General features: G+C 32.8%; 1 protein-coding gene across 1 annotated transcript; it reads right to left on the bottom strand.

The window, feature by feature from the left end:
- Positions 1 to 8,789: 8,789 nt before the first annotated feature.
- Positions 8,790 to 11,020, bottom strand: LOC110725899 (probable aquaporin NIP7-1). Its single transcript, XM_021905369.1, has 5 exons — positions 10,668 to 11,020; positions 10,328 to 10,552; positions 9,543 to 9,740; positions 9,400 to 9,461; positions 8,790 to 9,296 (listed from the first exon to the last, which is right to left on the bottom strand). The coding sequence occupies exons 1-5, from the start codon at positions 10,845 to 10,847 to the stop codon at positions 9,095 to 9,097; spliced, it is 867 nt and encodes a 288-aa protein (XP_021761061.1). The 5' UTR covers positions 10,848 to 11,020; the 3' UTR covers positions 8,790 to 9,094.
- Positions 11,021 to 12,322: the final 1,302 nt, after the last annotated feature.

Raw genomic sequence — 12,322 nt, 5'->3', positions numbered from 1 at the left:
CACTTATTTAACAACCAAGCCAAACACATACACTTATTTAAACTCAAACAACCAAGCCTACCACATATACACTTATTTAACATCCAACATTGTAATTGAAAAAAGATCAAACTCAAACAGAGAGGCACACATAGAACAATGGAACATACTAAAGTGGAAACTTACATAAGTTGTAGCTCTTGTTGCACTCCAAAACAGTTCCTTAAACATTTTCCCACTGAACTTAAGCTTAAAGTTAGCCCAAATGTGTCTTACACAAAAACTAACCTCAGCCTTTGGCACGACTTCAGCAATGGCTTCAACCAAACCCTGCCACATAAAAATCACATATGTTAGAACACAGCTGTTTGATATTCTTAAAAATAAACTGAGAGTAAGAAAAGAAAACCATACCTTCTGTCTATTAGACATGAAGGTGAAGCCAGCTCCTTGATCCCCACCAAGCATTTCCAACAAAGACTCAAGGAACCACACCCAAGTTTCTTTATTTTTTTATCTCCACTGTAGCTCATGCTATTAGGAATAGGCTGTTATTTCCATCCTTGGCCACAGCTACCAAAATCTGACCAGGATATGCACCTTTTAGGTGGCACCATATACACCAATAACTGGCCTGCAACCCCTCTAAAACCCATCTCTCTAAGGACTCTAACATACAAACATCCTTAGAAAAAGAGGTGGCTCAGGCCTGTTAAGACCCTCAACAACCACATTACAGCCAGAGCCAGGGTTATGCTTGATGATTTCTTTGCTATAGTCCCAGACCCTGGCATATTGTTCCCTAGCTGACCAAAAAATAAGCAGCTTAGCCCTGCACCTTGCTAACCAAGCCTTGAATTAACTAACTTCTATCCCAAAGTCAAGCAACACCCTATCCCTGATTTGTTTCACTCTCCAACCAGGATTACTTCTAAAATCCTCAAAATATCTCTCTGCTATATACTCAGCTGTTATCATCTTGTTTTTATTTACCCTAATGCAGGTGTGTTAGTTTCAAGCTTTTAATTTTCCAGGTTTGTTGTTTAACCAGTTTCCTAGCATGAATCTTAAAATGGCACTTTACTTCACCCACACAAGTGCATGCAGGCATCCTGCATGTATAGCTATTGAACTCACAATCACATCTAGACTTACACTGCATTATAATCCCAGTGCTATCATTATACAAATAGTAAAACTGATACCTATTCTACACAACATGCAACCTTAATGCCTTTATCAAATTGAAGAATTATTGAACTTCTATTTCAACTTTAGATCTACAGACTTGCTGAAGTCCACGGTTGCATCAAACCAAGGTGCATAGTCAATTTCATCATCTGAACCAGCCACACTTCTAGAATCATTAGAATCAGCCTCACCTTTTTCTTCCTTTGACTGGATCTGGCCTACATGCAGATCCTCAATCAATTCTGAGGTTGGAGCTTTTTTTTTCCCCTGATATGTATCAATCCCAAGACCCTTTGACAAACTGTTATTCACCTTATCCAGAATCTGGCCTGAATTCAAAATATATCACTCTTCATTAATTCTTCTTCTCCAGGCTCCCAATTCAAATCATCTTTACTGTGCTTTGAACTTGAGTACTCAGAACCACTGCCTTCATCTTCAGGATCTTCCTCAAATACCAAAGCTTTCCCTTTCCCCTTTGTGGTAGCTTTCCCCTTTTGCTTCCCACCACTTCCAGATGCATATACTCCAAACTTAGCAGATACTCCCTCCCTTTCTTTGTGAGATGTTTGGTCCTAGGTTGTGGACTGTTATCCTCTTCAACTACTTTAGTTTGTACTGGATTTAACCTAGGAATCTTCCTAATTGACATAACTGAACTCTTCTTTTCCTTGGGCTTAACAGGAGTACATTGGGCCTGCTCATTTTTAGGCCTAATCTGCTTTCCTACTGTAATAAAAGCTTCCACATATCCTTCATCATTTACTGACTCTAACAGCCCCCTTATATCCACAATGTCCTCTATTCTCCTCTTTCCTGTATTAAATGTTTTACCCTTCTACCTATACCAAAGGCTATAAAGCATAGGCACTTGCATGTCATACTTCACAAATCCATGGACAATAACCTCCTTTATCAAATTAACATCCAACTTAGACACCTTCACCTCCCTCCTCCAATAACACCACCCCCCACACCACACAAGCAACTGCCTATTTTTGCTGACTCTTTTGGGGACAAACCCTCCCCCAACCCTCTGACAAAGATCAATTGTATCATCACTGTTGTTATCCATTGTCTACCAACTACTGAACCAATAAAAAAAGAGTACAAGTCAATACTCAATTAACAATAACATTAGCATCTTAAACTTATCAAACTAAGATTATTTTTTTCTCCTATTTCACAGCATCCCCACAAGTTCCAATATCTTTGAATAACAACACTAAAACACAACATATTAAGCAACCCCTCAATTTCACTCCTCAACCACACAAATTAAGTTAGATTTGATTTTTGTAGAAGCTTTTTTGAGTAGATGAAGAAATTCAATTATATTCATTGCAGAAGGTGGGTGAGAAATTAATGAAGGAACCAATGAAGGAAGTGAAATCGTAAATTGAAGGTTGATGTTTGGAGGTAAAACATAACTGTGGGATCCACAAACTTTTTCTGTGACGGAAATCGTTATCTGGTGATAATTTCTAAATTTTATTTTTTAAAGTGGTGTTAAAATAAAAAGGTTTTTTTTTATTTTCTTTTTTTTTTGGGTAGTGTTAAAAGCCATTTTTTTTTGGCCTTTTTGTGGTGTTAAAAATCAAAATTTGTTTTTTATTATTATTCTCAACTTTTTATTATTATTAAGAACTTTATATTATTACACCCAACAATTGATTCCAATATATTCATATGACTCTTGACTACCACAATTTTTTAAAATGGACGGGTGAGATTATTTTTTTTTTTATTTTTATAAGTAATTTTAATTAAAAATAATTTTTTTAATTATTTTGAATATAATTTTATCTTCCAAAAATTATTTTTTATTGTTTTCAAAATCTTGAAATAAAAAATATATAAAATGATTAAAAAATTATTTCTATTTAAAATAACTAATAAAAATAAATAAAAAAACAAATAATCTCAGACATCCATTTAAAAAAAAATTGTGGTAGCCGAAAGTCATAAGACTAAATTAGAATTTTATATGAGGGTAACTTTTTACCTTATTTAGTTTCTAAGGCAATTAATTAAGTGTAATTTTTACATGGTAAATAAGGTCAATTTTATCAAAATTTTTGCCCTCATAATAGTAAATGGGAAGCAAGAAAAATATCCGACGGGATATATGAATATATTGATCTACACACATCATATCATGTGCATATAAAACTAGTAATTATACATATACAATTATACACTAAGAAGGCAAAAATGCCAAAACATTTTTATTTGTTATTTCTTTTCCATAAGACACTTGGACGGTTCCCCATTTTCTTTTACCCAAATCAAATAATACTAGGCATATCCATTATTTTATTGTGCATTTCTTATTAATCATACCCAACAAATTTAAAAACGCTTGAAAAAAAATCATAATTTTTATTTGAGTACGGCTGGAGCAAAATAAAAAACATTTAAAAAGGTGGATGCATACTTATGTAAGCTATAATCGCATAAGCAACATTAGAAAGATCTAGCATTTCCTTGCTATCAGTCGATATAGGAGACTTGACTGGTGCCTTGAAGCCCTCCTCGCAATTTTCAACATTTATTGGTACACTTTCCATGATACCTCGAGCATATTCAAAGTCTTTGCCATTTAATCCGTCTATGGTTTCAATAATTGAACTCCTTATAATTGAGAAATACGTATGATCGCATTTGGCAAGGAGTTGTCTCACTGGACCGATGATTTCTCGATTTTTTAGAAGACCAACAATATGATTCTCTGTTGTGATTGCGGTGTCATTGACATGAGCCATCATGATGATGGCTAGATCCCTCATATCTTTCGCGTTACCTGAATTAGGATCTGACTTTAATGTTGAAACACAAAGATTATAGTCGTGTGTTTGATTGCATGTTTGGGTGATCAAGGTAGTATTTTGAGCATGTAATAGAATTATAAGATGGGTAAAAAAGCTAAAGAAAATTAAGACTTGACTACTCCCTCCCTTCATTTAAAAAAACAAAAAAAAAAAAAAAAAAAGATGTATAGTATAAGATTATTTTGGTTGATTATTGAACCATATTATAGTTGTATGTATATATATATACTTGTCCAAGTATTGTAACAAGACCAATTGTCATTGATCAATTATCTTGTAACAAACAAAACAAACACATGGATGGTCTTGTGATTATTTTTCTTTTAATAATTAAATTATTAAATGCATTCATACTAGTATCAAAGTTAATAAAAATTATTGTTGATATGTTACCTTATTATTGTGATTATTTTTCTTTTAATAATTAAATTATTAAATGCATTCATACTAGTATCAAAGTTAATAAAAGTTATTGTTGATATGTTACCTTATTATTGTGATCAACTAGTTAATACACTTCTTTCTTTTAGGAAATGTTTGATAAGTTTCCTATGGTGTATAATGTATTTATTTATATGATAATTTTTATATACATAAACTTTGAGACTATCCATCCCAAATAATTTTTTCACTTATTTTCTTTGGATTTATTACTAATACATTTGTGTAACACAGTAACACTATCTTAGTTTTACACTAGATTAGATCCCGTGTATTTTAACAAAATTTTATTATGTATTATTACAATCTTAGAAAAGTTATACTTGAACAATAATTTACACAAAAGAGAGTTATAGTTTGTTTAACATAAAAAAAATTACTTAATTTTATATTGTTCTTAATTTAACAAAGACACCAATTTAATTAGTTGACAAACTTTGATCGACACATGATTTGGACAATAATAATGAATTACCTTATATAAAAGGTATAAAAGATATGAAATAAAAAATATGGAATTCATATGTTAACTAAATATTGAATAAATATCTTCGTTGGTATAAAAAACATTTTGGAGGGAAAATGCAGCACCAGAAAATGACATGTGTCATTCCTAGTGTCTGTTTTACCATTGTGTTATTGATTTTTTGTGAGTCACTGCATGCATGTGACCTTACCCCATTTTTTTCCTTTTCTCAAGGCCAACCTATTTATAAGATGCTCTTATGATAATAAAGCCTTTTTTTTTTTTTTTTTTGAGAAATTCTGTATTTGCCTTGTGCTTTATTTATTCAATACAATTTTTCTCCTTACTTTTTTTAATGACACAAATGTGAATAATTCCTATATACTCCGCTAGAAAAAAAATGTTTCTTACAAAAACTGATGTACTTAAAAAAAATTAGATTGTATGATTTAAAAGTTCCAATGTAAATTTCTCTACAAAATTTACACTTTTTTTTGTCTCTCTTTTGTTAATTAGAAAAAACCCGCACTTAATAGTTAAATTCAAATCAAAATTAAAAGTAATGTAAAATATTTTTTAATATATTGATCTTCCATCACTTTTACTCATACGATGAAAATAAAATAACCATGATAATTTAATTAAACCCATTAGGTACATTATCACGGTGATTACCTATTGAAAAGAAAAGCCCCTTTAATGCTCAAGTGCTAAGTTAGAAATGTACTTTCTAGAGAGAGAAGGTGGGGGAAGAAAGAGAGAGAAAAAGACATTAGAAAAAGATACCTATACTAATCACAGGTTTAGTTTTATAATTGTACTTAGAGGTGATAAAATTATACTTCATGAACGAAATCGTGTAATTATGAGCTGATATAGAGATAATAAGTTTGATTGTAAATAAGCTTGATCCTTCTCGTAATATATATATATATATATATATATATATATATATATATATACGGAGAGGTTCCGCTAAAAACAGAGCTTATGGTGAAAACTAAAAACAAGCAATCTTAGCCATTCATTACTAGCACAAAAGATCAGACGGTTCTAAAGCCCTAAGATCATTCCAACCTTACATATAATCAATTCAACTGTTTTAAAGGTTTTTTTTTTTTTTTTTTTTTTTTTTTTTTTTTTTTTTTTTTTTGACAAACGCAACGTTTTAAAGGTCACTACATGCTAAAATAAGGTAACTTTATCTAAATTGACGATATTTACATAAAGTCACTATATATAAAAATAACGTAACTATATACAAAAATAGGATAGCTATATAAATTTTGATCATATTTACATAAAGGTCACTATATACAAAAATAAGATAACTATATCAATTTTTAGAATATTTACTTAGAGGTCACTATATACAAAAATAGGGTAACTATATCAATTTTGAGCATATTTACATAAAGGTCACTATATACAAAAATAAGGTAACTATATCAATTTTGACCACATTTATACAGAGGCCACTATATATAAAAATAACGAAGGTCACTATATATAAAAATAAGGTAATTATATAAATTTTGACAACATTGACCATATTTATATAGATGTCACTATTTACAAAAGTAAGGTAACTATCATTAGATAACTTCTCCTTCTCCGGCCTCCTTGTCATCAGATAACTTCTCCTGCTGCTCCTTATCATAAGATAATTTCTGCTGCTCCTCCTTGTCACCACCAAAGGAGTAGTCCACTGGCTCCAAACCCGACAGTCAAAGCTCATCAAACGGACAAACTTTCCTGCTTCACAGTCAGTCATCACCTATTAGATAGCAGCCAGATTTTGGTAACATTGTAATAGTACCCTCCCTGCCACAGAACTTGCACTGAAATAATGAAAGGGTGATTGATTAGCAACAAGCCAAAAACACAATGTAACTATCACCATTACCAATGTAAGAAAATCCAAAATTTAGAAGGCAATAACACACAAAAAGCAACAGAATTTTAATAGCTGGAATGGAACAAAGTTAACAGCTCACAGAAAATTTATACATTGTAATATAATTCAGGCATCAAATGTCAATTAAGTGTAAACCAGAAAAATGCAGAAATGCAACACGTGATTCATACATATCAAAGCATCAAACACATTCTATAAGCTGCTGGACATTATTCAAGGCTTAGTCAATACAGATATAGCAACAACGTAAGCCATACATCACTTGAACGGGCACACTATTATTGAAAAAGATGGAATCAGTACAGCAAATGACTGAACAATAGATAAAAAAAAAGAATTCTAAGAGCCAGAGCAGAAGTACTAGTACAACATCAATACACTATCATAAACCATTCCCCAAGTGCCAATACAAGGCCATCAATTGACATCCGGAAGAAACATATTAAACAAGTCCTAATTCCTAAGCAAATAATCCTAAGATAACAGAATTGCAGAAATTTCATACCAAACTTAAACGCTATATCATGTTGAACAGTTCAATAAATCAGACAGGTATCAAAACAACGAGGAGAAATTTCCAGTTTGCAACCCTGGTGTTCATAATCTTTAAAACATGTTCAATACTCCTGTAATGGATGAAGAAGCTTAAGGGGTATTCAACTCGCTTCTAGCAAATTGGCAAGGCTTCTAATGGAGCTTCTGCCATTAGTTCTAAACATATACTCCTATGACTAAGAAAATAAAAACATGTACTCCTATGATTTTCTAATTTACTCAAACCTAATTTACTCATTAGAAGATTAATTTTAGACCTAAGTAACACCTCAAATGTTGACAGTCAAATTACAAATTCAATAGAAATGAATAATTCAACTCTCGCAAAATTCAAGCAAACATGCTTTTCGGTCAAAATTAATCGACAAAATTAAAATATAAACAAAGACAATACAATATTCTGATGCACCAACATTTTTCATCATATGTACAATGGAAAAATTCAAATAAACATTAAAAAAATTCATCAATTATCAAAATTCAAATCGTTAAGCTAAAAAAATAACGGAAAAACACACTCACTCTTCCATAAGCGTTCTTCTCGAGGTCATTAGCAAGCAGATCAGCAATGTCTTTCCTCAAAAACTTCTCCGTCGCATTTCATTCGTCGGACAACTTTGATTCGAGTTCTCGTCTGCTTAATCAACGATTTACTGCAATTTCAATCCAAAAAAAACAAAACTCAAAATCAATGAAATGAATCAAAATCTAGCAAAAACGAGTTAAATTTGGTTGAAAAAGTGAAACAAAAATTACGAAATTAAGTACTCAAATCAAGCAAAATAACGAAATTAACACAAATAACTTACTTGATAATAGATTGTAGAGCTAAGAAATTGCTGAAAATCAAAGTAATTGAAGCTAGATTTGAATTAGTAGCATGAAATTGGTAGAAGAATTGGAAAAGTAGGAGAGAGAAAGTAGCAGAGAGAAAGTAGGAGAGAGAAAATAAAGGAGGAAAAAGTTACGTGCAAATGAAGGAGGAGAGAGAAATTGCTATCATTTTGCTTTAATTTGGGGGAAAAATCTGAACCGTTAGATGAGGGGTGAGTAATAGATCATAATCTACGGTAGAGATTGCATGTTTTCAGTTTTCAGTTTTAATCTTGTTTTCACGTGATCCACACTCTATATATATATATATATATATATATATATATATATATATATATATATATATATATATATATATATATATATATATAAGCTTGATCCTTAAGAAGGGTATTTTTGTCATTGTGTCGATGATTGGGCTTAAACCCTGAGTTAAGTCCAAGCAGATGTGATCCAAGAAGGTGTCATTTGAACTAAACATGCATCAACCAAAAAAAAAGCTTGCTGATATCTTTTATTAAGGCTTGAGGTAAATGGCATTGTTTTTGTACAAACTCAACAAGTTGCAAATTTGTGATTTTCATGCTCCAACTTGAGGGAGGGTGTTGGTAGACTTATTATACATTAATTGTGGGTTGTAATATAACAATTACATTCTCAATTTCTCATTCATGTTATCTCTCTAGTTAATACAATACCTGAGCTGCAATAAGTCAGCTTTGGAGGTGAATTAGTCTCCTCCTGCCACTGATTTCACTAGCAACACCCTAACATTTCTCTAACCCAACAACTTTTCCAGCATTGTCTCTCAATCACAACTAATCAAGAACATGTAAAGAAGTAATAATTTCCTCTAAAAAGAAAGGTAAACTTAAAAATCTATTGCAAAACACTCCTTGCAGCAGATAAATTATGACTTTGAGGAAGCTGATGATGAAGACACAAAGCATGAACCATTAAAACTCCAAGAATTGCACCAGCAACCGGGGCGATGAAATAAATCCATATTTGATCAAGTTTCCAAGCAAGAATTGCTGGTCCTATTGATCTTGCTGGGTTCAATGATCCTCCAGAAAGCGGCCTGCTCAGGGTCAACAATGAAATGTCACGTGACAATTAATTTTTGACACAAGGATGATGAATAAGTAAGCGTGTAATTTGGGTTAGACCAAGGAGACACATACCCAGTAATTAAGACTGCAAGTGCAATGGCTATGCCCATCACAAAACCAGCTAGATTACCAACCTGTGAAATGACACATTGGCTCATTAGTCATAAATTGTATGTTTAAGAGTTTCAGAAATGGCAGCTCTGCTCTTTACTTACAGATTTTGCATCTCTTGCTAGAGATGCAGCAAGAAATGTAACGATAAAGGTGGCAATGAATTCAGCTACGAAGGCTGCAAACGTGTGATCTTTTAAAGGTACGGTCATAATAACTTCTGGATTAACTTTGAAGACAAGCTGCCCAACATACGTTGCCAATAAGGAGCCCAACAATTGTGCAATCACATAAAAAGGTACCTATATGCATTACAAGCTTTGCGTTATCAATTGTTGTACAATGACAACTGAATGCCATAAGAGCATTATAGGTTAAGGCCCAAGCACAAGACAAAATCAGAAATTAGCTTCAGACGGTAGAAGTCAGATCAACGAGAGTAAAAACTTAGCCTTGCACCAGTTTGTTAGATTGTTACATCTAATGTATACGTTAGTTAGCATTCTGTTGAAATCAATTACATAAGGTCTCAACAAGCCCAATTTTTAAAAAATTTCAGACTGAAGAAAGGCAAAATATGTAAATAATATAACTATATAAGTACACTAAGCTACTAATATTCGAAATCATGTAGCTGATATATGTAGGCCTATGCTTCAATCTTAAGGCTAAATGTTTAACCACTGGCCAAATTTTAATGGTTTATCAGTCTTAAAACTGTAGGAGCAGGTGATTTCTTGCATTAATACATGGTAAAATTCATTGTCTCACAAGATCATATTAAGATTTTGAGTATCTGGATGGTGGCATATACCAACCAAATGTTATACTTTCTGATTTCATTGCTGAATAACAATGAAATGGAAACAAAAACATGAATCACACGTACCTTTTTCCATGGAAAATGACCGAAAACAGCAAAGGCAATTGTGACAGCAGGATTGACATGAGCACCTGAGGTTTCCCCCAAAGTGAAAATAATGACAACTATGGCTGTACCAGCTGTAGTTGCATACTCCAAAAGACCCACTTGGTTCCCTAACAATTGCATACTCCCCATTATCCCACATATGCTGAACATCAATATGAACGTACCGAGACCTTCTGCTAATGCCTGCAGCATAAATGTAAAAAAAGATCATGTATCAATGCATACAGAAGATGCTACATTTTTATGTCTGAAATTGTAGAACGAAATAAGACCATTAGACTACATAATGTAGACATACAATGCGAGCTGGATTCAGATTTAATCCCCTTGGTAAGAAGCACAAGCTGGTAAACTTCCAATAATCAGTTCCATTAATTGATTCAGTAGTAGCTCCCATCTGCTGATCATCCGGCAATTGCCCACTCGTCGATTCCCTTGTTCTTGAATGATCAAATGAAGATGGATCTTCTCTGAACATCTGCTTATATTTTTGATGTTCAAGAGAAGTTTAAAAGCTACAAGAATGTTAGTTAAACGGGTTAGTCGGACCTCTGTATTATAATGGTCCTAATAAGGTATAAAGAAGGTTGAAGGAACATCATCAAAGCTCAGCAAAAATTATAAGTGGTTAGCTTATATAGAAGTACATAAACAGGTAATAAACTAAGTATTTTATTCTAATATATCTACAAGAATAGTTAGTTTGTCACACATATTTTGCTGTCCTCCAAGAATGCTACTATCAGAAATTCTGGTAGGTAATATGATGGTGTAAATATCAGAAGAAGTTGTTTGCCCAAACGGCAATGCAAAGATGGCATGTATTACTTATTATTCCAATGTGCAGGAGCCCCTACACAAGTCTAGATCTACAGCAATCTTTCTTATAGTTTGATAAACTAAGTTTCCTTTTTTATTCGTTTATAGTATAGTTTATTCCCTCTTCAGCCGATCTTTCCAGTATCTGTTGCGGTTTTCACTTGTCGTATGCATCAACACCTATTTCATTTTTTAGGTGACAAATTGTTGATAATGACATTGCATAAGTGCAAGAATCTCATAGTATTTACGAAGACATTACTACTGAGCTGCAATATAAGGTCTGTTTAGGAAGGGCGCTCTTTGAACCCAGTGAACATGACTCATCTCCTCTACTTAGGCAGACATTGCTTACCAATTTAAGTCCTTTATCTGTATGAACATATTGCTCTGTTCCTCTAGGCATTGTCAAGTGAGGTCCAACACCGCACCATGTATGATTTGTCAGCTCACTATATCGCGCTCCTTTCTGTTATTGATTTCTTCTGCTTGATAAAATTTTCTCAAGGTCTTCCTTTTCCTGTCATCCTTATATTTCTTCCTTTGCTCTCTCTTTTGGGAGGGGGCCTTCTATGACTTCTGTTCAAAGATGAATTCGGCTTTATTTTTTAATTTATACATTATAAAAGTTTCTTCTCCTATCACCTTTGCTTTGCTCATTTTGTTGACTAAGATTTGAGTTACAAAATTCAAGGAAGGGTTCTAAAACATAATATTTGGTTCAGAAAATTCAAATTTGAAATATGGAATGAGCAATTCTATCATTTTTGGGTGACCCATGCCCTTGTTAGCAATCCCAGCAAAATTAAGACAAACACGAAAATGAGTTCTTCCTGCATACAATCACAGAATCAAAACTGTGGCATACACGAATCAAAAATGAGTCATCTCATCTGCTGATCTCAAACTAAGTCTCTTAACCTTTCTTGAGCAACAGAACTAACTACACAGCCTATATGAAGGATTCCACAATGCTTCGCTTATTTCAGAGATTCACTAACTTGAAAACCTCCCAAGTATATTACACAAAAATGTGCTTCGTATCAGTTTTTGTCTGTTTAATAAGCATGAGGTGTGATTGGAGGTCATTCTCATGCTTGTGTGCTACACTGCTACTAGACAATCTACAGCTAT

The sequence above is a fragment of the Chenopodium quinoa genome, unplaced genomic scaffold, assembly GCF_001683475.1.
Source record: "Chenopodium quinoa cultivar QQ74 unplaced genomic scaffold, ASM168347v1, whole genome shotgun sequence".
NCBI classification, from domain to species: Eukaryota; Viridiplantae; Streptophyta; class Magnoliopsida; order Caryophyllales; family Amaranthaceae; genus Chenopodium; species Chenopodium quinoa.
Note: the sequence above shows the minus strand (reverse complement) of the source record. Positions and strands in the feature narration are given on the sequence as shown.

Excerpts from the sequence above, each read along its gene's own strand:
- LOC110725899 (XM_021905369.1), bottom strand. The coding sequence starts at position 10,847 with ATGTTCAGAGAAGATCCATCTTCATTTGATCATTCAAGAACAAGGGAA. Across the intron at positions 10,553-10,667 it reads ATCTGAATCCAGCTCGCATT|GCATTAGCAGAAGGTCTCGG; the intron begins GTATGTCTACAT and ends TTTATGCTGCAG. Across the intron at positions 9,741-10,327 it reads GTCATTTTCCATGGAAAAAG|GTACCTTTTTATGTGATTGC; the intron begins GTACGTGTGATT and ends TAATGCATATAG.